At 53.6% G+C, this 26,305-nt stretch overlaps 1 protein-coding gene, 1 long non-coding RNA gene and 1 other non-coding gene across 3 annotated transcripts in view; 2 read left to right on the top strand and 1 right to left on the bottom strand.

The window, feature by feature from the left end:
• The window catches only part of CPSF1 (cleavage and polyadenylation specific factor 1), an 84,927-nt gene extending 69,527 nt beyond the window's left edge, over positions 1-15,400 (bottom strand). Inside the window, exons 1-5 of the mRNA XM_058830027.1 lie at positions 15,347-15,400; positions 12,450-12,621; positions 10,939-10,966; positions 6,727-6,860; positions 3,039-3,119 (exon numbers count right to left, since the gene is read on the bottom strand). Of these exons, the coding sequence (XP_058686010.1) occupies positions 3,039-3,119; positions 6,727-6,860; positions 10,939-10,966; positions 12,450-12,593 (387 nt within the window). The 5' untranslated portion in view covers positions 12,594-12,621; positions 15,347-15,400. The remainder of the gene's footprint in view (positions 1-3,038; positions 3,120-6,726; positions 6,861-10,938; positions 10,967-12,449; positions 12,622-15,346) is intronic.
• LOC131575164 (uncharacterized) lies at positions 11,955-12,616 on the top strand. Its single transcript, XR_009276723.1, has 2 exons — positions 11,955-11,994; positions 12,435-12,616. It is a non-coding gene; the product is annotated as an uncharacterized LOC131575164 (long non-coding RNA).
• An 8,247-nt stretch (positions 15,401-23,647) lies between the features above and the next one.
• Positions 23,648-23,720, top strand: TRNAR-CCG (transfer RNA arginine (anticodon CCG)). The gene has a single exon. It is a non-coding gene; the product is annotated as a tRNA-Arg (tRNA).
• The last annotated feature ends 2,585 nt before the right edge of the window (positions 23,721-26,305 follow it).

The following is a 26,305-nucleotide window of genomic DNA, read 5'->3' on the forward strand; positions in this document are numbered from 1 at the left end:
AACAGGGAAAAATGGGGAAAAATGGGGAAAAATGGGGAAAAATGGGGAAAAATTAGGGATTTGGGGTGATTCTGGAGCTGGGGAACCCCAAAATCCATCCCAGAGTGACCCCAAACCCGCGGCGTGTGCACGTTCTGCACAAAACCCTCCTGGAAATGGGGAAAAACGGGGAAAATCAAGAAAAAACTGGGAATTTGGGAGGATTTGGGGGAATTCAGGAGCAGGGGGAACCCCAAAATCCATCCCAGAGTGACCCCAAAGGGATGGATCCCCAAAGGGCATCACCCAAACCCGCGGTGTGTGCACGTTCTGCACAAAACCGTCCTGGAAATGAGGAAAAACGGGGAAATTTGGGGAAAAATGGGGGATTTGGGGGGATTCTGGAGCTGGGGAACCCCAAAATCCATCCCAGAGTGACCCCAAACCCGCGGTGTGTGCACGTTCTGCACAAAACCGTCCTGGAAATGGGGAAAAACAGGGAAAAATGGGGAAAAATGGAGCTGGAGAACCCCAAAATCCATCCCAGAGTGACCCCAAACCCGCGGCGTGTGCACGTTCTGCACGAAACCGTCCTGGAAACGGGGAAAAATGGGGAAAAATGGGGAAAAATGGGGGATTTGGGGGGATTCTGGAGCTGGGGGAACCCCAAAATCCATCCCAGAGCTCCGTGTGCACGTTCTGCACAAAGCCATCCTGGAAATGAGGAAAAATGGGAAATTTGGGGGGATTTTGGGGAAAAATGGAGCTGGGGAACCCCAAAATCCATCCCAGAGTGACCCCAAACCCACGGCGTGTGCACGTTCTGCACGAAACCGTCCTGGAAACGGGGAAAAATGGGGAAAAATGGGGAAAAACAGGGAAAAATGGAGATGGGGGAACCCCAAAATCCATCCCAGAGTGACCCCAAACCTGCAGCGTGTGCACGTTCTGCACAAAACCGTCCTGGAAATGGGGAAAAACGGGGAAAATTGGGGAAAATGGGGAAAAATGGGGAAAAATGGGGGATTTGGGGGGATTTGGGGGGATTCTGGAGCTGGGGGAACCCCAAAATCCATCCCAGAGTGACCCCAAACCCGCGGCGTGTGCACGTTCTGCACGAAACCCTCCTGGAAATGGGGAAAAAATGGGGAGAAACGGGAAAAACCAGGAATTTGGGGGGATTTGGGGGGATTTGGGGTGAATTTGGGGATTAATTTGGGGTAAATTTGGGTGAATTTGGAGGTAAATTTGGGGAAATCTGGGGTAAATTTGGGTTGAATTTGAGGTAAATTTGGGTGAATTTGGGGGTGAATTTGGGTAAAACTGGGGGTAAATTTGGGTGAATTGGGTGTAAATTTGGGAGTAAATTTGGGTGAATTTGGAGGTAAATTTGGGTGAATTTGGTGTACATTTGGGGAAAATTTAGGGTGAATTCGGGGTAAATTTGGGGCAAATTTGGGGAATTTTGGGGTAAATTTGGGGGTAAATTTGGGGTAAATTTGGGTAAATTTGGGTTAAATTTGGGTTAAATTTGGGGGTAAATTTGGAGTAAATTTGGGGTGAATTTGAGGGTAAATTTGGGGGTAAATTTGGGTGAATTTGGGGTAAATTTGGGTGAATTTGGGGAAAATTTGAGGTGAATTTGGGGTAAATTTGGGGAATTTTGGGGTAAATTTGGGGAATTTTGGGGTAAATTTGGGGGTAAATTTGGGGATAAATTTGGGGATAAATTTGGGGTAAATTTCAAGGTAAATTTGGGTGAATTTGGGAGGGAATTTGGGTGAATTTGAGGTGAATTTTGAGGTAAATTTGGGGCTAAATTTGGGGATAAATTTGGGGTAAATTTGGAGTAATTTGGGGGTAAATTCGGGGGTAAATTTGGGTAAATTTCAAGGTAAATTTGGGGGTGAACTTGGGTGAATTTGGGGTGAAATTTGGGGTAAATTTGGAGGTAAATTTGGGTGAATTTGGAGAAAATTTGGGGTAAATTAGGGGTAAATTTGGGGTAAATTTGGGGTGAATTTGGGTGAATTTGGGGTAAATTTTTGTGAATTTGGTGTAAATTTGGGGGTAAATTTGGGTGAATTTGGAGGTAAATTTGTGTGAATTTGGGGGTAAATTTGGGGTAAATTTGGGGTAAATTTCTGTGAATTTGGTGTAAATTTGGGGGTAAATTTGTGTGAATTTGGGGTAAATTTGGGGTGAAATTTTGGGTGAATTTGGGGGTAAATTTGGGGTGAATTTGGGGGTAAATTTGGGTTAAATTTGGGGTAAATTTGGAGTAAATTTGGGGTGAATTTGAGGGTAAATTTGGGGGTAAATTTGGGGTAAATTTGGGTGAATTTGGGGTAAATTTCAAGGTAAATTTGGGGGTGAACTTGGGTGAATTTGGGATGAAATTTGGGGTAAATTTGGGGAAATTTGGGGTAAATTCGGGGTGAATTTGGGTGTGAATTTGGGGTGAAATTTGGGGTAAATTTGGAGGTAAATTTGGGTGAATTTGGAGGTAAATTTGGGGAAAATTTGGGGTAAATTTGGGGTAAATTTGGGGTAAATTTGGGTGAATTTGGGGTAAATTTTTGTGAATTTGGTGTAAATTTGGGGGTAAATTTGGGTGAATTTGGAGGTAAATTTGGGGAAAATTTGGGGTAAATTTGGGGTAAATTTGGGTGAATTTGGGGTAAATTTTTGTGAATTTGGTGTAAATTTGGGGGTAAATTTGGGTGAATTTGGAGGTAAATTTGTGTGAATTTGGGGGTAAATTTGGGGTAAATTAGGGGTAAATTTGGGGTAAATTTCTGTGAATTTGGTGTAAATTTGGGGGTAAATTTGGGGTAAATTTCTGTGAACTTGGTGTAAATTTGGGGGTAAATTTGGGTGAATTTTGTGTAAATTTCAGGGTAAATTTGGGGGTAAATTTGGGAGTAATTTGGGATAAATTTGGGGTAAATTGGGGGTAAATTTGTGTGAATTTGGGGTAAATTTGGGGTGAATTTGGGGTGAATTTGGGGTGAATTTGGGGTGAATTTCGGGTGAATTTGGGGGATTTTGGGTCCCACCCTCAGCTCAGGCTCCTCGAAGTAGTGCAGGGACAGCGTCTTCAGGTCGTGCGTGCCGGGGTCGTACTCCACCACTGAGAGCTGGGAAAAACACCCCAAAATCCGGTTATGGCACCCCAAAATCCTCTTATGGCACCCCAAAATCATTAACTGCACCCCAAAATCCACTCATGGCACCCCAAAATCCACTCATGGCACCCCAAAATCCACTCATGGCACCCCAAAATCTGGTTATTGCACCCCAAAATCATTAACTGCACCCTAAATCCACTCATGGCACCCCAAAATCTGATTACTGCACCCCAAAATCTGGTTATTGCACCCCAAAATCCACTCATGGCACCCCAAAATCAGTAACTGCACCCTCAATCCACTTATGGCACCCCAAAATCCAGTTATTGCACCCCAAAATCATTAACTGCACCCCAAAATCAATCATTAACTGCACCCTCAATCCACTCATGGCACCCCAAAATCCTCTTATGGCACCCCAAAATCAGTAACTGCACCCTAAATCCACTCATGGCACCCCAAAATCCGGTTATTGCACCCCAAAATCATTAACTGCACCCCAAAATCAGTAACTGCACCCTCAATCCACTCATGGCTCCCCAAAATCCAGTCATTGCACCCCAAAATCATTAACTGCACCCCAAAATCCACTCATGGCACCCCAAAATCCACTCATGGCACCCCAAAATCATTAACTGCACCCCAAAATCTGGTTATTGCACCCCAAAATCCGGTTATTGCACCCCAAAATCATTAACTGCACCCCAAAACCTGGTTATTGCACCTCAAAATCATTAATTGCACCCCAAAATCTGGTTATTGCACCCCAAAATCCAGTTATTGCACCCCAAAATCTGGTTATTGCACCCCAAAATCCACTCATGGCACCCCAAAATCCTCTCATGGCACCCCAAAATCCACTCATGGCACCCCAAAATCATTAACTGCACCCCAAAATCATTAACTGCACCCCAAAATCCAGTTATTGCACCCCAAAATCATTAACTGCACCCCAAAATCCGGTTATTGCACCCCAAAATCCACTCATGGCACCCCAAAATCATTAACTGCACCCCAAAATCATTAATTGCACCCCAAAATCCAGTTATTGCACCCCAAAATCATTAACTGCACCCCAAAATCATTAACTGCACCCCAAAATCCGGTTATTGCACCTCAAAATCATTAACTGCACCCCAAAATCATTAATTGCACCCCAAAATCCAGTTATTGCACCCCAAAATCCACCTATGGCACCCCAAAATCCGGTTATTGCACCCCAAAATCATTAACTGCACCCCAAAATCATTAATTGCACCCCAAAATCCAGTTATTGCACCCCAAAATCCACCTATGGCACCCCAAAATCCGGTTATTGCACCCCAAAATCATTAACTGCACCCCAAAATCCGGTTATTGCACCCCAAAATCCACTCATGGCACCCCAAAATCCTCTTATGGCACCCCAAAATCATTAACTGCACCCCAAAATCCACTCATGGCACCCCAAAATCCTCTTATGGCACCCCAAAATCTGGAACTGCACCCCAAAATCCACTCATGGCACCCCAAAATCTGATTATTGCACCCCAAAATCTGGAACTGCACCCCAAAACTGAGTTGGGTTGGGTTTGGGGTTTGGTTTGGGGTTTAGTTTGGGTTTGGGATTTGGGTTCAGGGTTTGGTTTGGGTTCAGGATTTGGGGTTTGGGGCTGGTTTGAGGTTTGGGATTTGGGTTCAGGGTTGGGTTTGGGATTTGAGGTTTGGGATTTGGGGTTGGATTTGGGGTTTTTCCCACCTTGGCATCCTTGAAGCTGAGCAGCAGTTTGGGGTTTGGGGTTTGGGGCTGGTTTAGGATTTGGGATTTGGGTTCAGGGTTGAGTTTGGGTTTGAGGTTTGGGATTTGGGGCTGGTTTGAGTTTGGGATTTGGGTTCAGGGTTTGGGATTTGGGGTTGCATTTGGGGTTGGGTTTGAGGTTTGGGATTTGGGGTTGTTCCCACCTTGGCATCCTTGAAGCTGAGCAGCAGTTTGGGATTTGGGATTTGGGGCTGGTTTAGGATTTGGGATTTGGGTTCAGGGCTGGATTTGGGTTTGGGATTTGGGGTTTGGGGCTGGTTTGAGTTTGGGATTTGGGTTCAGGGTTTGGATTTGGATTTGGGGCTGGATTTGGGGTTGGATTTGGGATTTTGGGGTTTTTCCCACCTTGGCATCCTTGAAGCTGAGCAGCAGTTTGGGATTTGGGTTCAGGGTTGGGTTCAGGGTTGGGATTTGGGTTCAGGGTTGAGTTTGGGTTTGAGGTTTGGGATTTGGGGTTGGATTTGGGGTTGGATTTGGGATTTTGGGGTTGTTCCCACCTTGGCATCCTTGAAGCTGAGCAGCAGTTTGGGATTTGGGTTCAGGGTTGGGTTCAGGGTTGGGGTTTGGGTTCAGGGTTGGGTTTGGGATTTGGGGTTGGATTTGGGGTTGGATCTGGGGTTGGATTTGGGGTTTTTCCCACCTTGGCATCCTTGAAGCTGAGCAGCAGTTTGGGGTTTGGGGTTTGGGGCTGGTTTGAGGTTTGGGATTTGGGATTTGGGGCTGGTTTAGGATTTGGGATTTGGGTTCAGGGTTGAGTTTGGGTTTGAGGTTTGGGATTTGGGGTTGGATTTGGGGTTGGATTTGGGATTTGGGGTTTTTCCCACCTTGGCATCCTTGAAGCTGAGCAGCAGTTTGGGATTTGGGGTTTGGGGCTGGTTTAGGATTTGGGATTTGGGTTCAGGGTTGGGTTTGGGTTTGGGATTTGGGTTCAGGGTTGGGTTTGGGATTTGGGGTTGGATTTGGGGTTGGATTTGGGATTTGGGGTTTCTCCCACCTTGGCATCCTTGAAGCTGAGCAGCAGTTTGGGATTTGGGGTTTGGGGCTGGTTTAGGATTTGGGATTTGGGTTCAGGGTTGGGTTCAGGGTTGGGGTTTGGGTTCAGGGTTTGGTTTGGGTTCAGGATTTGGGATTTGGGATTTGGGATTTTGGGGTTTTTCCCACCTTGGCATCCTTGAAGCTGAGCAGCAGTTTGGGGTTTGGGATTTGGGGCTGGTTTAGGATTTGGGATTTGGGTTCAGGGCTGGATTTGGGTTTGGGATTTGGGTTTGGGTTTGGGATTTGGGTTCAGGGTTGGGTTTGGGATTTGGGGTTGGATTTGGGGTTGGATTTGGGGTTGGATTTGGGGTTGGATTTGGGGTTTTTCCCACCTTGGCATCCTTGAAGCTGAGCAGCAGTTTGGGATTTGGGATTTGGGGCTGGTTTGAGGTTTGGGATTTGGGGTTTGGGGCTGGTTTAGGATTTGGGATTTGGGTTCAGGGTTGAGTTTGGGTTTGAGGTTTGGGATTTGGGGTTGGATTTGGGGTTGGATTTGGGATTTGGGGTTTTTCCCACCTTGGCATCCTTGAAGCTGAGCAGCAGTTTGGGATTTGGGTTCAGGGTTGGGTTCAGGGTTGGGGTTTGGGTTCAGGGTTTGGTTTGGGTTTGAGGTTTGGGATTTGGAGTTGGATTTGGGGTTGTTCCCACCTTGGCATCCTTGAAGCTGAGCAGCAGTTTGGGATTTGGGGTTTGGGGCTGGTTTGAGGTTTGGGTTCAGGGTTGGGTTTGGGATTTGGGGTTGGATTTGGGATTTGGGATTTGGGATTTTGAGGTTTTTCCCACCTTGGCATCCTTGAAGCTGAGCAGCAGGGCGTCACGCTTGGCCCCTGCCAGCTGCACGCTGGCCATGGACATGACGTTCCCGAAGAGAGAGAAGGACGCCAGCAGCTCCAGCCGCTCCCGCTGCGCCCGGCCCTCTGCCACAAAACACCAAAAAAACATCAGCAGCCAGCTGGGAACTGCCCTGGGAAATTCTGGGAGCTTTGGGAATTCTTGGGAATTTTTTTGGAATTTTTCTGGAATTTTTGGGAATTTTTTTCCATTTTTTTGGGAGTTTTTTGGGATTTTTTTGGAATTTTTCTGGAATTTTTGGGAATTTTTTTCCAATTTTTTGGGAGTTTTTTGGGATTTTTTTGGAATTTTTCTGGAATTTTTTTCCAATTTTTTGGGAGTTTTTGGGGTTTTTTTAATTTTTGAAGGGGTTTGGGAGGGGTTTTTTGGGGGGAGGTTTAGGAGTTGTTTTGATTTTTGGTTTTTTGGGATGTTTGGGGATTTTTTGGGGATTTTTTTTCTGATTTTTTGGGATTTTTTTGGAATTTTTCTGGAATTTTTGGGAATTTTTTTCCAAGTTTTTTTGGGTTTTTTTGGGTTTTTTTTAATTTTTGAAGGGGTTTTGGGAGGGGTTTTTTTGGGAGGTTCAGGGATTCTTTGAATTTTTGGTTTTTTGAGGGTTTGGGGATTTTTTCTGATTTTTTGGGGGATTTTTTCTGATTTTTTGGGGGATTTTTTCTGATTTTTAGTGATTTTTTGGGGATTTTTTTCTGATTTTTTGGGATTTTTTTCCAATTTTTTTTACATTTTTGGGAGTTTTTTAGGGTTTTTTAATTTTTGAGTAGGTTTAAGTTGGTTTCCTAAAGGGGTTCAGGAGTTGTTTTGATTTTCGGTTTTTTGGGAGGTTTGGGGAATTTTTTTTTATTTTGGGGGGATTTTTTTGGAATTTTTCTGGACTTTTTGGGAATTTTTTTCCAATTTTTTTTTAAAGTTTTTCCCAATTTTTTATAAAATTTTTTGGAGTTTTTTTTGGTTTTTTTTTAATTTTTGAAGAGTTGGTTTTTTAAAGGGGTTTAGAAATTCTTCTGATTCTTGTTTTTTTTGGGAGGTTTTAGGGATTTTTGGGGGGATTTTTTTGGAATTTTTCTGGATTTTTTAGGAATTTTTTTCCAATTTTTTTAATATATTTTTGGGAGTTTTTTAGGTTTTTTTAATTTTTGAAGGATTTTGGGTGATTTTCTAAAGGGGTTTAGAAATTCTTCTGATTCTTGTTTTTTTGGGGAGGTTTTAGGGATTTTGGGGGGGATTTTTTTGGAATTTTTCTGGATTTTTTGGGAATTTTTTTCCAATTTTTTGGGAGTTTTTTGGGTTTTTTTTTAATTTTTGAAGGGTTTTGGGTGGTTTCCTAAAGGGGTTTTGGGATTCTTTTGATTTTTGGGGTTTTTTTGGGAGGTTTTAGGGATTTTGGGGGGATTTCTTTGGAATTTTTCTGGATTTTTTAGGATTTTTTTCCAATTTTTTTTCATTTTTGGGTGGTTTTTTCGGTTTTTTTTTATTTTTGTTTATTTTTACTTTTTTATTTTTGGGAGTTTTTTGGGGGAGGTTTAGGGATTCTTCTGATTTTTAGGATGTTTGGAAATTTTGGGGGATTTTTTTGGAATTTTTCTGGATTTTTGGGGAATTTTTTTCAATTTTTTGGGAGTTTCTCTGGGGGTTTTTTTAAGTTTTGAAAAGATTTTGGAAAAGTTTTTTAGGGAGGTTTAGGGGTTCTTTTGATTTTTGGATTTTTTGGGGTGTTTGGGGATTTTTTGGGATTATTTTGGAATTTTTTCTGATTTTTGGGGAATTTTGTTCCAATTTGTTTTTAATTTTTTGGGAGTTTTTTGGGGTTTTTTTTAATTTTTGGGTTTTCCCAAAATCCAATTTTTTGTATTTTCTTATTTATTTTTGGGGATTTTTTTGAAGTTCTTTTTTTATAATTTTTTGGGAGTTTTTGGGCTTTTTAAAAAATTTTTTGCTTTTTCCAAAATCCAAATATTTGGTTTCTTTTTATTTTTAGGGGGGGTTTGGGGTCTTTTTGGGTTGTTTTTATTTTGGGGGAGTTTTTTAGAGGTTTTTTTTAAATTTTGGGGGGTTTTGGTGAGGTTTTTGGGGGATTTTAAGAGTTTATTGCATTATTTATTCAAATTTATTCCAAAAATAAATAAATTAGCACAAAAAAAAGACAAGAAGTGCCCAAATATTGATGAAATCACCCCAAAAATGAAAGATTTATTCAAAAAAATGAAGAAATCAACACAAAAAACCCCAAGAACTGCCCAAAAATTGATGAAATCACCCCAAAAAAAGAGAAAATCACCCTAAAATGGAGAAATTTATTAAAAAAAATGAAGAATTCAGCACAAAAAAATCAAGAATTATCCAAAAATTGATGAAATCACCCTAAAAGTGAGAGATTTATTCAAAAAAATGAAGAAATCAGCAGAAAAAAATCAAGAATTACCCAAAAATTGATGAAATCACCCCAAAAAAAGATGAAATCAACCCAAAAAGGAGAAATTTATTCAAAAAAATGAAGAAATCAGCAGAAAAAAATCAAGAATTGTCCAAAAATTGATGAAATCCTCGAAAAAGGAGAAAATCACCCCAAAATAAATGAATTTATTCAAAAAAATGAAGAAATCAGCACAAAAAAACACAAGAATTGTCCAAAAATTGAGGAAATCACCCCAAAAGTGAGAGATTTATTCAAAAAAAATGAAGAATTCAGCACAAAAAAAGACAAGAATTGCCCAAATATTGATGAAATCAGCCCAAAAAGGAGAAAATCAGCCCAAAATGGACAAAATCAACCCAAATAGGAGAAACTTATCCAAAAAATGAAAAAATCAGCACAAAAAAAGATAAGAATTATCCAAAAATGGGAAGAAATACCCCAAAAATTGAGGAAATCCCCCCAAAATGGAGGAAATCACCTCAAAAGTGAGAGATTTATCAAAAAAATGAAGAAATCAGCACAAAAAAACACAAGAATTATCCAAAAATTGAGGAAATCCCCCCAAAATGGAGAAAATCAGCCCAAAATGGACAAAATCACCCCAAAAACGAGAGATTTGTCCAAAAAACAAAGAAATCAGCACAAAAAAAGATAAGAATTAGCCAAAAATTGAGAAAATCACCCCAAAAAGGAGGAAATCACCCCAAAAAGGAGGAAATCACCCCAAAAAAGGAGAAATTTATTCCAAAAAATGAAGAAATCAGCACAAAAAACCCAGAATTACCCAAAAATTCAGAAAATCACCCCAAAAAGAGGAGAAAATCAGCCCAAAATGGAGAAATTTATTCAAAAAAATGAAGAAATCAGCACAAAAGACAAGAATTACTCAAAAATGGACAAAATCACCCCAAAAAAGAGGAAATCAGCTCAAAAAAGTTTTATCCAATAAAATGAAGAAATCAGCATCAAAAAAATCAAGAATTATCCAAAAATTGAGAAAATCCCCCCAAAATGGACAAAATCACCCAAAAATGAGAAATTTATTCCAAAAAATGAAGAAATCAGCAGAAAAAAAGATAAGAATTACCCAAAAATGGAGAAAATCACCGCAAAAAGGAGAAAATCAGCCCAAAATGGACAAAATCACCCAAAAAGGAGAAATTTATCCAAAAAATGAAAAAATCAGCACAAAAAAAGACAAGAATCATCCAAATATTGAGGAAATCAGCCCAAAATGGACAAAATCACCCAAAAAGGGAGAAATTTATTCAAAAAAATGAAGAAATCAGCACAAAAAGACAAGAATTATCCAAAAATAGAGGAAATCCCCCCAAAATGGAGAAAAACAGCCCAAAATGGATGAAATCACCCCAAAAAGGGAGAAATGTATTCCAAAAAATGAAGAATTTTTTCCAAATTTTTTTTCTATTCTAAAAAATGAAGCACAAAAAACCACAAGAATTATCCAAATATTGAGAAAATCTCCAAAAAAGGAGGAAATCACCCCAAAAATGAGAAATTGATTCCAAAAAATGAAGAAATCAGCAGAAAAAACCACAAGAATTACCCAAAAATGGAGAAAATCACCCAAAACCAGCAGAACCATCCCAAAAAAGTGAGGAAATCCTCCCCAAAATTCCCAAATTCCCCCAAATTTCCCAAATTCCCCCAAATTTCCCCCAAATCCCCCCAAATTTCCCCCAAAATCCCCCCAGGCTGTCACTCACCCCCATTCCTGTCGGATTTTCCCGGAGCCTGCGGGAGAAAAATGGGAAAAACCCAAATTTGGGGAGTTTTGGGGGGAGGTTTTGGGGTTTTTTTGGGGTTTTGGGGTTTTTGGGGTGGGGTTTTGGGGTTTTTTGGGGTTTTTGGGGGGTTTTTGGGGGGTTTTTGGGGGGTTTTTGGGGTGGGATTTTTGGAGTTTTTTGGGGTGAGGTTTTTGGGGTTTTTTGGGGGTTTTGGGTTTTTTTTGGAGTGGGGTTTTGGGGTTTTTTGGAGTGGGGATTTTTTGGGGTGGGGTTTTTGGGGTTTTGGGGTGGGGCTTTGAGGTTTTTGGCTTTTTTTGGGGTTTTTGGGGTGAGGTTTTTGGGGTTTTTTGGGGTGGGGTTTTGGGGTTTTTTTGGGGTGGGGTTTTGGGGTTTGTGGGGTTTTTTTGGGGTTTTTTGGTTTTTTCGGGGGTGGGGTATGGGGGTTTTTTGGGGGTTTTTGGGGCGGGATTTTTGGGGTTTCTTTGGGGTGAGGTTTTTGGCTTTTTTGGGGGTTTTTGGGGTGGGTTTTTTTGGGGGGTGCGGTTTTTGGGGTTTTTTGGGTTTTTTTGGCGTTTTTGGGGGTTTTTTTGGGTTTTTGGGTGGGGTTTTTGGGGTGAGGTTTTCAGGGCTTTTGGGGAGGGATTTTTAGGGTGAGGTTTTTTGGGGTTTTGGGGGTTTTTTTTTGGTTTTGGGGTTTCTTTGGGGTTTTTGGGGTTTTTTTTGGGTTTTTTGGGGGGGTTTTGGGGTTTTTAAGGGGATTTTCTGGTTTTTGGGGTTTTTGGGATTTTTGGGGGGTTTTTGGGGTGGGGTTTTGGGGTTTTTTTGGGGTGGGGTTTTTTGGGGTGGGGTTTTTGGGGTGGGGTTTTTGGGGCTTTTTTTGGGGTGGGGTTTTTTTTGGGGTGGGGTTTTTTTTGGGGTGGGGTTTCTGGGATGGGGTTTTTTTGGGGCTTTTTTGGGGGTGGGGAGTTTTTGGGGTGGGGTTTTTGGGGTGGGGATTTTGGAGTGGGTTTTTAGGGGTGAGGTTTTTGGGGTGGGGTTTTTGGGGTGAGTTTTTGGGGGTTTTTTTTGTGGTGGGGTTTTTTAGGATGGGTTTTTGGGGTGGTGTTTTTTTGGGGTGGGGTTTTTTTTTGAGCAGGGATTTTTTGGACAGGGATTTTGGGGTGGGGTTTTTTGGGGTTTTTTTGAGGGTGGTGTTTTTGGGGGTGGTGTTTTTGGGGTGGGGTTTTTTTGGGCTGGGTTTTTTGGGGTGGGGTTTCTTGGGCAGGGATTTTGGGGTGGGGTTTTTGGGGTGGGGTTTCTGGGATGGGTTTTTTTTGGGGCTTTTTTGGGGGTGGGGAGTTTTTGGGGTGGGGTTTTTTGGGGTGGGGTTTTTTGGGGTGGGGTTTTTGGGGTGGGGATTTTGGGGTGGGGTTTTTTGGGGTGGGGTTTTTTTTTGAGCAGGGTTTTTTTGGGCAGGGATTTTGGGGTGGGGTGAGGTTTTTGGGGGTCACCTCGGGGTCGTGGTTGAGGCGATAGACGAAGAGCTGGGAGGTGCCGGCCACCACCAGGTTCCGCTCGGCCGCAGAGAAAAAATGGCAGAAAAGGGAAAATTCCAGACCGGTGGGGGGGTGGGTCTGCTTGTAAACGGCGTACATGGCCCCCCAAAATCACCCCAAAATCACCCTGGGGGAGACAGGAGACAGAACAGGTCAGGAATGGGGTACATGGCCCCCCAAAATCACCCCAAAATCACCCTGGGGGACACAGGAGACAGAACAGGTCAGGAACGGGGTACATGGCCCCCCAAAATCACCCCAAAATCACCCTGGGGGAGACAGGAGACAGAACAGGTCAGGAATGGGGTACATGGCCCCCCAAAATCACCCCAAAAACAGCCTGGGGGAGACAGGAGACAGAACAGGTCAGGAACGGGGTACATGGCCCCCCAAAATCACCCCAAAAACAGCCTGGGGGAGACAGGAGACAGAACAGGTCAGGAACGGGGTACATGGCCCCCCAAAATCACCCCAAAAACAGCCTGGGGGACACAGGAGACAGAAAGGGTCAGGAACGGGGTACATGGCCCCCCAAAAACAGCCTGAGGGAGACAGGAGACAGAACAGGTCAGGAACGAGATGGGGACCCCCCAAAATCACCCCAAAAACGGCCTGAGGGAGACAGGAGACAGAACAGGTCAGGAACGGGGTACATGGCCCCCCAAAATCACCCCAAAAACAGCCTGGGGGAGACAGGGAACCCCCCAAAATCACCCTGGGGGACACAGGGAACAGAAAGGGTCAGGAATGGGATGGGACACCCCAAATCACCCCAAAAACAGCCTGGGGGGACACTGGGAACAGAACAGATCAGGAATGGGATGGGGACCCCCCAAAAACAGCCTGGGGGATACAGGGGACCCCCAAAATCACCCCAAAATCACCCTGGGGGGGGACACAGGGAACAGGAAGGGTCAGGAATGGGATGGGGACCCCCAAAATCACCCCAAAAACAGCCTGGGGGAGACAGGGAACAGAAAGGGTCAGGAACGGGATGGGGACCCCCCAAAATCTCCCCCTCACAGAGCCCCCAAATTTCAGCTCAGACCCCCCAAAATTTCCCCTCAGACCCCCTCAAATTTTCCCCCTCAGTTCCTCCATCTGCCCCTCAGGGACCCCTCAGATTTCCGCTCAAACTCCCCCAATCCCAACTTCTCCCCTCATTCACCCCCCTCACCCTCCCCGCCAAAATTTCCCCCTCACAGACCCCCCAAAGGATCCCCCAAATTTCCCACCTCAGTTCCTCCATCTCCCCCTCACGGACCCCCCAAATTTCCCCTCAGACCCCCCAAATTTCCCCTCACAGTTCCTCCATCTCCCCCTCAGGTTTCCCCTCAAACAATCCCAAATTTCCCCCTCAGGGACCCCCCCCTCGGCCTCCCCCCCAAATTTCCACTCAGACCCCCCAACTTTCCCCTCAGACTCTCCCAAAAACAACCCACAAATTTCCCGCCTCAGTTCCTCCATCTCCCCCTCAGGGACCCCCCCAAATTTCCCCTCAGACCCCTCTGAAGAACCCCCCCAAATTTCCCCCTTCAGTTCCTCCATCTCCCCCTCAGATTTCCCCTCAAATTCCCCCAATCCCAACTTTTCTCCTCATGGACCCCCTCTCCCCCTCATGGACCCCCCAAATTTCCCCTCAAACTCCCAAAATTTCCCCTCAAACTCCCCCAAATTTCCCACCTCAGTTCCTCCATCTCCCCCTCAGGTTTCCCCCCAAACAATCCCAAATTTCCCCCTCAGGGACCCCCCCCTCGCCCTCCCCCCAAAATCTCCCCCTCATGGACCCCCCAAATTTCCACTCAGACCCCCCAAAATCTCCCCCTTAAAATTCCCCCAAAAATAACCCACAAATTTCCCGCCTCAGTTCCTCCATCTCCGCCTCAGATTTCCCCTCAAACTCCCCCAATCCCAACTTTTCCCCTCATGGACCCCCTCTCACCCTCATGGACCCCCCAAATTTCCACTCAGACCCCCCAAATTTCCCCTCAAATCCCCCCAACGGACCCCCCCAAATTTCCCGCCTCAGTTCCTCCATCTCCCCCTCAGACCCCCCCAAATTTCCCCTCAGACTCCCCCAAATTTCCCCTCAAACCCCCCCAAAGGACCCCCCAATTTCCCCTCAAACTCCCCAAATTTCCCCTCAGACTCCCTCAAAGGACCCCCCCAAATTTCCCCCCTCAGTTCCTCCATCTCCCCCTCAGGGACCCCCCAAATTTCCCCTCAGACCACCCCCCAAATTTCACCTCAGACTCCCCCAAATTTCCCTTTAGACCCCCCCAAATTTTCTCCTCAGACCCACTCAAACTTCTGCTCAGACTCCCCAATTTCCCCTCAGACTCCCCCTCAAACTCCCACAAATTTCCCCTCTCAGTTCCTTCATCTCCCCCTCAGGTTTCCCCTCAAACAATCCCGAATTTCCCCCTCATGGACCCCCCAAATTTCCCCTCAGACCCCCCCAAATTTCCCCTCAGACTCCCCCAAAGGACCCCCCCAAATTTCCCCCCTCAGTTCCTCCATTTCCCCCTCAGATTTCCCCTCAAATGCCCCCAATCCCAACTTTTCTCATGGACCCCTCCTCACCCTCATGGACCCCCCAAATTTCCCCTCAGACCCCCCAAATTTCCCCTCAGACTCCCCCAAATTTCCCCTCAGACGCCTCAAAGGACCCCTCAAATCTTCCGCCTCATTTCTCCCCTCTCCCCCTCACGGACCCCCCCCAAACCTCCCCTCACGCCCCCCAACCCACCCCCCCTCCCTCACCTCTTTCCGCCGCCCCCTCCACCCCTACAGACCCCTCAGTTCCCCCCAAAACCCCCCAAAATCCCCCCAAAATCGCGGTCTCCCCTCACCGCTCCCACGCGGGCCAGACCCGCTCCCGCCGCCGCCGCCGCCGCCACAGAGACGCCGGAAGTGGCACCGGAAGTGGCGCCAGAAGGGCGCTGCCGGGGCCGCTCTGGCCGCTCCCTTCCGACCATAGAGACGCTGGGTCCTCCAGCGGGGCCGGGACTCGAACCGGGGACCCCCTGGGGGAGCCCCCCAGAACCCAGCGAGCCCCGGGGGGGTTTGGGGGGCTCGGAGGGGGTCAGGGGGGTCCCGGGTACCCCAAAAGGGAAATGAACCCAAAGGGGAGGGGGCTGGAGGGGTCCTGGACCCCACCGAGACCCTATAGCAGCTATGGGTGCCCCCCCAGTAACTCCCAGTGCCCTCCCAGTGCCCCCCAGTAACTCCCAGTGCCCTCCCAGTAACATCCAGTACCCTCCCCAGTGCTCCCCAGTAATTCCCAGTGCCCCCCAGTAACTCCCAGTGCCTTCCAGTAACCTCCAGTAACCTCCCAGTGCCCTCCCAGTGCCCCCCAGTAACCTCCAGTACCCCCCCAGTGCCTCCCAGTAACCTCCAGTAACCCCCCAGTGCCCCCCAGTAACCTCCAGTACCCCCCAGTGCTCCCCAGTAACCTCCAGTACCCCCCAGTGCCCCCCAGTAACTCCCAGTGCCCTCCCAATGCCCCCCAGTGCCTTCCAGTAACCTCCAGTACCCTCCCAGTGCCCTCCCAGTGCCTCCCAGTGCCCTCCCAGTGCCTTCCCAGTGCCTCCCAGTCCCTCCCAGTACCCTCCCAGTACCCTCCCAGTGCCTCCCAGTGCCTCCCAGTGCCCTCCCAGTCCCTCCCAGTGCCCTCCCAGTCCCTCCCAGTGCCTTCCCAGTGCCTCCCAGTCCCTCCCAGTGCCCTCCCAGTCCCTCCCAGTGCCTCCCAGTGCCTCCCAGTCCCTCCCAGTTCCCTCCCAGTGCCTTCCCAGTGCCTTCCCAGTGCCCTCCCAGTCCCTCCCAGTGCCCTCCCAGTGCCCTCCCAGTGCCTCCCAGTCCCTCCCAGTCCCTCCCACTGCCCTCCCAGTGCCCTCCCAGTTCCCTCCCAGTGCCTTCCCAGTGCCCTCCCAGTGCCCTCCCAGTCCCTCCCAGTCCCTCCCAGTGCCTCCCAGTGCCCCCCACCCCAAATCCGAGACCGCAGCTCCATTTTCCGCCTTTATTGCCCCATTCCACTCCCGGGGGGGGAGCTGGGAGTGCCCCCGGCTGGCTCCAGGTGTGTCCAGGTGTGCTCCAGGTGTGCCCAGGTGTGCTCCAGGTGTGCCCCAGCTGTGTCCAGGTGTGTCCAGGTGTGTCCAGGTGTGCCCAGGTGTGCTCCAGGTGTGTCCAGGTGTGCCCAGGTGTGTCCAGGTGTCTCCAGGTGTGTTCCAGGTGTGCCCAGGTGTGTCCAGGTGTGTCCAGGTGTGCCCAGGTGTGTCCAGCTGTGTCCAGGTGTGTCCAGGTGTGCCCAGGTGTGCCCCAGGTGTGTCCAGGTGTGCCCAGGTGTGCCCAGGTGTCTCCAGCTGTGCTCCAGCTGTTCCCAGCTGTGTCCATGTGCTGGTTCTGGTGGTCCCAATGCTGGGGGGGTCATGGGGGGCGGTCCCCAGGTGTGTCCAGGTGTCTCCAGGTGCATCCAGGTGTGTCCAGGTGTCTCCAGGTGTCCCCAGGTGTGTCCAGGTGTCTCCAGGTTCCATTCCAGGTGTGTCCAGGTGTGTCCAGGTGTCCCCAGGTGTGTCCAGGTGTGTCCAGGTGTGTCCAGGTTCCATTCCAGGTGTGTCCAGGTGTGTCCAGGTGTCTCCAGGTTCCATTCCAGGTGTGTCCAGGTGTGTCCAGGTTCCATTCCAGGTGTGTCCAGGTGTGTCCAGGTGTGTCCAGGTATGTCCAGGTGTCTCCAGGTTCGGTTCCAGGTGTGTCCAGGTGTCCCCAGGTGTCCCCAGGTGTGTCCAGGTGGGGGTCCCGGGGGTCTCAGTGTGTGCCCCCCTCCTCGCCCAGGGCCAGCAGCAGCAGCAGCCCCCAGCCCAGGAGGAGCCCCGAGCTCTGCAGAGCCAACAGCACCCCCGGAGCTGGGCTGTGCACAGCCAGCATGGCTGGGACCTGTGGGACACCTGAGAGTCACCTGGGGACACCTGGGGACACCTGAGAGTCACCTGGGGACACCTGAGAGTCACCTGGGGACACCTGAGAGTCACCTGGGGACACCTGGGGACACCTGGGGACACCTGAGAGTCACCTGGGGACACCTGGGGACACCTGGGGACACCTGAGAGTCACCTGGGGACACCTGGGGACACCTGAGAGTCACCTGAGAGTCACCTGGGGACACCTGGGGACACCTGAGAGTCACCTGGGGACACCTGGGGGACACCTGGGGACACCTGAGAGTCACCTGAGAACACCTGGGGACACCTGAGAGTCACCTGGGGACACCTGAGAGTCACCTGAGAGTCACCTGGGGACACCTGGGGACACCTGAGAGTCACCTGGGGACACCTGAGAGTCACCTGAGAGTCACCTGGGGACACCTGGGGACACCTGAGAGTCACCTGAGAGTCACCTGGGGACACCTGAGAGTCACCTGGGGACACCTGAGAGTCACCTGGGGACACCTGGGGACACCTGGGGACACCTGAGAGTCACCTGGGGACACCTGAGAGACACCTGAGAGTCACCTGGGGACACCTGAGAGTCACCTGGGGACACCTGGGGACACCTGGGGACACCTGAGAGTCACCTGGGGACACCTGGGGACACCTGGGGACACCTGAGAGTCACCTGAGAGTCACCTGGGGACACCCGGGGGACACCTGGGGACACCTGAGAGTCACCTGGGGACACCTGGGGACACCTGAGAGTCACCTGGGGACACCCGGGGGACACCTGGGGACACCTGAGAGTCACCTGGGGACACCTGGGGACACCTGAGAGTCACCTGGGGACACCTGGGGACACCTGGGGACACCTGAGAGTCACCTGGGGACACCTGGGGACAGCTGGGGACACCTGAGAGTCACCTGAGAGTCACCTGGGGACACCTGAGAGTCACCTGAGAGTCACCTGGGGACACCTGAGAGTCATCTGGGGACACCTGGGGACACCTGGGGACACCTGGGGGTCACCTGGAGGGGGTCACCTGGGGGGCAGCTACAGGGACCCACAAGCACCTGTGGCACACCTGAGGGTCACCCATGTCCCCACTGTCCCCAACCCCCCAATGTCCCCAATCCCCCCCCAATGTCCCCCTGATGTCCCCACTGCACCCAATGTCCCCAACCCCCCAGGATGTCCCAAATGTCCCCAATGTCCCCCAGTGTCCCTGACCCCCCACTGTCCCCGCTGTCCCCAATGTCCCCAATCCCCCGCTGTCCCCAATCCCCCCACTGTCCCCGCTGACCCCAATGTCCCCAATCCCCCAGATGTCCCCAATGTCCCCAATGTCCCCCAGGGTCCCTGACCCCCGGATGTCCCCGCTGTCCCCACTGTCCCCAGTGTCCCCACTGTCCCCAATCCCCCTGCTGTCCCCAATCCCCCTGCTGTCCCCAATCCCCCTGCTGTCCCCAATCTCCCCACTGTCCCCCCTGTCCCTGGATGTCCCCAATCCCCCCAATGTCCCCAGTCCCCCCCGTCCCCGCTGTCCCCGCTGTCCCCAATGTCCCCAATGTCCCCAGTGTCCCCAATCCCCCTGTTGTCCCCAATGTCCCCACTGTCCCCACTGTCCCCAATCCCCCTGCTGTCCCCAATCCCCCCGCTGTCCCCACTGTCCCCAATGTCCCCAATGTCCCCAGTGTCCCCAATCCCCCTGTTGTCCCCAATGTCCCCACTGTCCCCAATCCCCCCAATCCCCCCAATGTCCCCAATGTCACCAATGTCCCCAATCCCCCCAATGTCCCCGCTGTCCCCAATCCCCCCGTGTCCCCGTGTCCCCGTGTCCCCTCACCATGTGGCACAGTGCCAGGTGCAGCAGGAATCCCCCTCCCAGAGCCCCCAGCCAGGAGCGGGCGGCGGGGGCGGCCCCCAGGGCCAGCCCGGCCAGGACCCCCGGCAGCACCGGCAGCGCCGCGGCCACCGCCAGGGCCAGCAGCCACCGTGGGGCCAGGCCGGACTGCGACAGCACCAGAGCGTCACCTGCGGGGACATGGACACACCTGGGTCACACCTGTGTCACCTGTGTGTCACCTGTGTGTCACTGACACTGAGCCCCAGAGCCCCCAGCCCGGCCAGGACCCCCGGCAGCACCGGCAGCGCCGCGGCCACCGCCAGCGCCAGCAGCCACCGCGGGGCCAGGCCGGACTGTGACAGCACCAGAGCATCACCTGTGGGGACACACCTGTGTCACCTGTGTCATCTGTGTGTCACCTGTGTGTCACTGACTCTGAGCCCCAGAGCTCCCAGAGCCCCCAGCCCCGACTGTGACAGCACCAGAGTGTCACCTGCGGGGACATGGACACACCTGTGTCACCTGTGTGTCACCTGTGTGTCACCTGTGTGTCACCTGTGTGTCACCTGTGTCACCTGTGTCACCTGTGTCACCTGTGGGTCACCTGTGTCACCTGTGTCACCTGTGTGTCACCTGTGTGTCACCTGTGTGTCACCTGTGTCACCTGTGTGTCACCTGTGTGTCACCTGTGTCACCTGTGTGTCACCTGTGTCACCTGTGTCACCTGTGTGTCACCTGTGTCACCTGTGTCACCTGTGTGTCACTGACTCTGAGCCCCAGAGCCCCCAGCCCGGCCAGGACCCCCGGCAGCACCGGCAGCGCCGCGGCCACCGCCAGGGCCAGCAGCCAGCGCGGGGCCAGGCCGGACTGCGACAGCACCAGAGCGTCACCTGTGGGGACACACCTGTGTCACCTGTGTCACCTGTGTGTCACCTGTGTGTCACCTGTGTGTCACTGACACTGAGCCCCAGTGACCCCAGTGACCCCAGCCCCGACTGCGACAGCACCAGAGCGTCACCTGTGGGACACCTGTGTCACCTGCGGGGACACCTGTGTCACCTGTGGGACACCTGTGTCACCTGTGGGACACCTGTGTGTCACCTGTGTGTCACCTGTGTGTCACCTGTGTCACACCTGTGTCAGCTGTGTGTCACCTGTGTCACACCTGTGTCACCTGTGGGGACACAGACACGGGGCTGGGGCACCTGAAGGACACCTGTGTTCCTTGTGGGACACCTGTGTCACCCGTGGGACACCTTTGTCACCTGCGGGGGGGGGGACACGGGCACTGAGAGCCCCCAGCACCCCCCACTGGGACCCTCTACACCTGCAGAAAAAGCCCCGCCCCCTTTTCCCGAGGCCCCGCCCCCTCCGCCGAGCCCCGCCCCCTCCGCCGAGCCACGCCCCTTTCCCCGAGGCCCCGCCCCCTTTCCCAGAGGCCCCGCCCCCTTTCCCAGGGCCCCCGCCCCCTTTCCCAGAGGCCCCGCCCCTTACTGAATGCTCGCGGCAGCTCGTGCAGCGCCAGCCCCGCCCCCCTTTCCCGAGGCCCCGCCCCCTTTCCCCCAGGCCCCGACCCCTTTCCCGAAGCCTCGCCCCCTTTTCCCGAGGCCCCGCCCCCTTCCCGAGGCCCCGCCCCCTTTCCCGAGGCCCCGCCCCCTTCCCCCGAGGCCCCGCCCCTTTCCCCGAGGCCCCGCCCCCTTTCCCCCGAGGCCCCGCCCCTTACTGAAGGCTCGCGGCAGCTCGTGCAGCGCCAGCCCCGCCCCCGCGGCGGCCCCGGCGCTCCCGGAAGCGGCGAAGGCGGAGCCGAGCGCGAGCCCGTCCGCCAGGCGGTGAACGGCGCCCCCTGCCGACAGCAACAGCGCCTGCGCACTGCCCCCGGAACCGGACACCGAGCGCGCTGCCGACGGACACACGGACAGACGGACCGGACAGACAGACAGACAGACAGACGGACCGGACAGACAGACCGGACAGACAGATAGACAGACGGACAGACAGACACACGGACAGACGGACCGGACAGACAGACAGACAGACAGACGGACCGGACAGACAGACCGGACAGACAGATAGACAGACGGACAGACAGACACACGGACAGACGGACCGGACAGACAGACGGACAGACAGACGGACCGGACAGACAGAGCCAGGGACAGACACACGGACAGACGGACCGGACAGACAGACCGAGCCAGGGACAGACAGAGCCGGGGACAGACAGACACACGGATAGACAGACCGGACAGACAGAGAGACAGACAAACAGAGCCAGGGACAGACAGACCGGACACACAGACAGACAGACAGACGGACAGACAGACGGACAGACAGACAGACAGACAGAGCCAGGGACAGACAGAGCCAGGGACAGACAGACAGACAGACAGACGGAGCCAGGGACAGACAGACAGACAGACAGACACACGGACAGATACACGGACAGACAGATAGACAGGCAGACCGGACAGAGCCAGGGATAGACACAGGGACACACAGACAGACGGACAGACCGGACACACGGACAGACAGACAGAGCCAGGGACACACCGACAGACGGACAGACACACGGACACACGGACAGACAGACGGACACACGGACAGACAGATGGACAGACACACGGACAGACAGACACACGGACACACCGACAGACAGAGCCAGGGACAGACAGACGGACAGACAGAGCCAGGGACAGACACAGCCAGGACACAGCCGGGACAGACACACGGACACACGGACAGAGCCAGGGACAGACAGACAGGCACATGGACACACAGACACAGCCGGGGACAGACAGACGGACAGACAGAGAGACACAGCCAGGACACAGCCAGGGACAGACACACGGACAGACAGACACACGGACACAGCCCGGACACACACGGACACACCGGGGGACAGACACGGGGTGGGGGGACAGTGAGGGACATGGGGGGACATGGGACAGACAGAGGGACAGACAGACAGAGAGACAGGGGTCACCACAGGGCACCCACGGGTCACCTGGGGGCACCCATGGGTCACTCGTGGTCACCCGGGGTCACCTGGGGCCACCCATGGGTCACTCGTGGTCACCCCCCTGTCCCCAGCGGCTCCCCAAATGTCCCTCCCATCCCCCCCCGTGTCCCCCCCCAGTGTCCCCCCATGTCCCCCCCGTGCGCCCCCATGTCCCCAATGTCCCCCACAATGTCCCCCCAATGTCCCCAATGTCCCCCCAATGTCCCCCCATGTCCCCAATGTCCTCCCATGTCCCCAATGTCCCCAATGTCCCACCGTGTCCCCCTATCCCCCCGTGTCCCCTCTGTGTCCCCCAATGTCCCCCCAATGTCCCCAATGTCCCCCCAATGTCCCCAATGTCCCCCCAATGTCCCCAATGTCCTCCCCATGTCCCCAATGTCCCCCCCATGTCCCCCATGTCCCCAATGTCCCCCGTGTCCCCCCCCATGTCCCCAATGTCCTCCCCATGTCCCCCATGTCCCCAATGTCCCCCGTGTCCCCCCCAATGTCCCCAATGTCCCCTCCCCGTCTCGGGGGGGGTCTCTCCCAGCGCCCCCAGCTGCCTCCCGGCAGGTGTCCCCCCAATGTCCCCTCCCAATGTCCCCAATGTCCTCCGTGTCCCCCCAATGTCCCCCCCATGTCCCCCATGTCCCCCCCCATGTCTCCAATGTCCCCCTCATGTCCCCCCAATGTCCCCAATGTCCCCAATGTCCCCCCATGTCCCCCCATGTCCCCAATGCCCCCCCAATGTCCCCCCATGTCCCCAATGTCCCCCGTGTCCCCCCCAATGTCCCCAGTGTCCCCCCCCCGTCTCGGGGGTCTCTCCCAGCACCCCCAGCTGCCTCCCGGCAGGTGTCCCCCCATGTCCCCCATGTCCCCAATGTCCCCAATGTGCCCCAATGTCCCCCCCAATGTCCCCCCCAATGTCCCCAGTGTCCCCCCCCCGTCTCGGGGGTCTCTCCCAGCACCCCCAGCTGCCTCCCGGCAGGTGTCCCCCCATGTCCCCCATGTCCCCCATGTCCCCCCATGTCCCCAATGTCCCCCGTGTCCCCCCAATGTCCCCAATGTCCCCCCCATGTCCCCAATGTCCCCCGTGTCCCCCCCGTGTCCCCCCCAATGTCCCCTCCCCGTCTCGGGGGTCTCTCCCAGCGCCCCCAGCTGCCTCCCGGCGCATGTCCCCCCCAATGTCCCCAATGTGCCCCCATGTCCCCAATGTCCCCCAATGTCCCCCGTGTCCCCCCCAATGTCCCCAATGTCCCCCCATGTCCCCAATGTCCCCCGTGTCCCCCCCAATGTCCCCCCCGTGTCCCCAATGTCCCCTCCCCGTCTCGGGGGTCTCTCCCAGCACCCCCAGCTGCCTCCCGGCGCCGCAGCCGCGCGCACGGCCCAGTGGCCTAATGGACAAGGCATCAGCCTCCGGAGCTGGGGATTGTGGGTTCGAGTCCCACCTGGGTCGGTACCGCCCCTTTTACCGGGGGGGGCTCGGGGAGTTTTTGGCGGGGGATTGGGGGAGATTTGGGGAGTTTTGGGGGGCATTTGGGGAGTTTTTGGGGGGATTGGGGAGTTTTTCGGGGGTCTTGGGGAGTTTTTGGGGAGTTTTTGGGGGGATTTGGGGAGTTTTTTGGGGGATTTGGGGAGGTTTTGGGAGTTTTTGGAGGGATTTGGGGAGTTTTTGGGGGGATTTGGGGGAGTTTTTGGAGGGATTTGGGGAGTTTTTGGGGGGTCTTGGGGAGTTTTTGGGGGGACTGGGGAGTTTTGGGGGGACGTGGGGAGTTTTGGGTGGATTAGGGGAGTTTGGGGGAGGTTTTGGGGGATTTGGGGAGCTTTTGGGGAGTTTTGGAGGGATTTGGGGAGTTTTTGGGAGGTTTTGGGGGGATTTGGGGGAGTTTTTGGAGGGATTTGGGGAGTTTTTTGGGGGATTGGGGAGTTTTTTGGGGGATTGGGGAGTTTTGGGGGGGATTGGGGAGTTTTTGGGGGATTTGGGGAATTTTTGGGGGAGTTTTGGGGAGTTTTGGGGGGGTCTTGGGGAGTTTTGGGGACTTTTGGGGGGGATTTGGGGAGTTTTTGGGGTCGTACCGGGGCCGGGCAGCTCCTCCGTGCTCTGCGCGGGGTCGGGGCTGGGGTCTCCATCCTTTGAGGTGAGGGGGGAGGGGCTTCTGTACCCCAAAATCGCCCCCCCCCCATCGCCGGGTGACACCCCCAGACTCATCATCCCCTCCCCCCCCCAAATCCTCCCCACAGCCCCCCTGACCCCCCCCCAGGGGGTCCCCAGCCCCCCCAAATCCCCTCCGTGTCCCCTCCTCCTCCGGGGGGGCGTTCACAGACCCCAAATGTCCCCCCTGTGACCCCCAGTGTCCCCAGTGACCCCCAGTGTCCCCCAGTGTCCCCCCAGTGACCCCCAGTGTCCCCAAATGTCCCCCCTGTGACCCCCAGTGTCCCCCAGTGTCCCCCCTGTGACCCCCAGTGTCCCCCAGTGTCCCCCAGTGTCCCCCAGTGACCCCAGTGTCCCCCAGTGTCCCCCCAGTGTCCCCAGTGTCCCCAGTGTCCCCCCAGTGTCCCCCCCCAGTGTCCCCAGTGTCCCCACCTGTTGGGGGGGGTGGGCTCCCAGTGTCCCCAGTGCCCCCCAGTGTCCCCAGTGTCCCCCCAGTGTCCCCAGTGTCCCCCCCCCAGTGTCCCCAGTGTCCCCACCTGTAGGGGGGGGTGGCCTCCCAGTGTCCCCAGTGTCCCCAATGTCCCCCAGTGTCCCCCCAGTGTCCCCCCCAGTGTCCCCAGTGTCCCCAGTGTCCCCAGTGTCCCCCCCAGTGTCCCCAGTGTCCCCACCTGTAGGGGGGGGTGGGCTCCCAGCCCCCCCAGCAGCCGCTCCAGGACGAAGCCCCCGTAGAGCCCCCCCAGCACCGCCAGCATCTCCCAGGGGGGGCCCCGGAGCCCCCCGAGCTCCTCGTGCGCCCCCCCCGCGTGGCTGTGGATCCCCAGCACCTGCGGGGACACTGCTGTCACCTCCCCGTGTCACCCCCGTGTCACCCCCGTGTGTCCCCCCGCGTGGCTGTGGATCCCCAGCACCTGTGGGGACAGCGCTGTCACCTCCCCGTGTCACCTCCCCGTGTCACCCCCGTGTCACCTCCCCGTGTCACCCCCCGTGTGTCCCCAGTGTCCCCCCGCGTGGCTGTGGATCCCCAGCACCTGTGGGGACACTGCTGTCACCTCCCCGTGTCACCCCCGTGTCACCTCCCCGTGTCACCCCGCGTGGCTGTGGATCCCCAGCGCCTGCGGGGACACTGCTGTCACCTCCCCGTGTCACCTCCCCGTGTCACCCCCGTGTGTCCCCAGTGTCCCCAGTGTCCCCAGTGTCCCCCCGTGTGGCTGTGGATCCCCAGCACCTGTGGGGACAGCGCTGTCACCTCCCCGTGTCACCCCCGTGTGTCCCCAGTGTCCCCAGTGTCCCCCCGCGTGGCTGTGGATCCCCAGCACCTGTGGGGACACTGCTGTCACCTCCCCGTGTCACCTCCCCGTGTCACCCCCGTGTCCCCAGTGTCCCCAGTGTCCCCCCGCGTGGCTGTGGATCCCCAGCACCTGTGGGGACAGCGCTGTCACCTCCCCGTGTCACCCCCGTGTCACCCCCGTGTGTCCCCAGTGTCCCCCCAGTGCCCCCCAGTGTCCCCCACAGCAGCCTCTGTGTCCCCCCCCCCGTGTCCCCCCCCGTGTCCCCGATGTCACCTCAGTGTCCTCTGGGTGTCTCCAGTGTCCCCAGGCTGTCCCCCCCGTATCCCCAGTGATGTCCCTGATGTCTCCAATGTCCCCAGGCTGTCCCCAGGCTGTCCCCAATGTCCCCAGTGATGTCCCCAACGTCCCCAACGTCCCAGTGTCCCCAGGCTGTCCCCAATGTCCCCAATGTCCCCAACGTCCCCAATGTCCCCCAATGTCCCCAATGTCCCCAGGCTGTCCCCAATGTCCCCAACGTCCCCAATGTCCCTCCAGTGTCCCCAATGTCCCCAGTGATGTCCCCAATGTCCCCAGTGTCCCCAATGTCCCCCAATGTCCCCA

This window comes from Poecile atricapillus, chromosome 2 (assembly GCF_030490865.1).
Source record: "Poecile atricapillus isolate bPoeAtr1 chromosome 2, bPoeAtr1.hap1, whole genome shotgun sequence".
Classification (NCBI taxonomy): Eukaryota; Metazoa; Chordata; class Aves; order Passeriformes; family Paridae; genus Poecile; species Poecile atricapillus.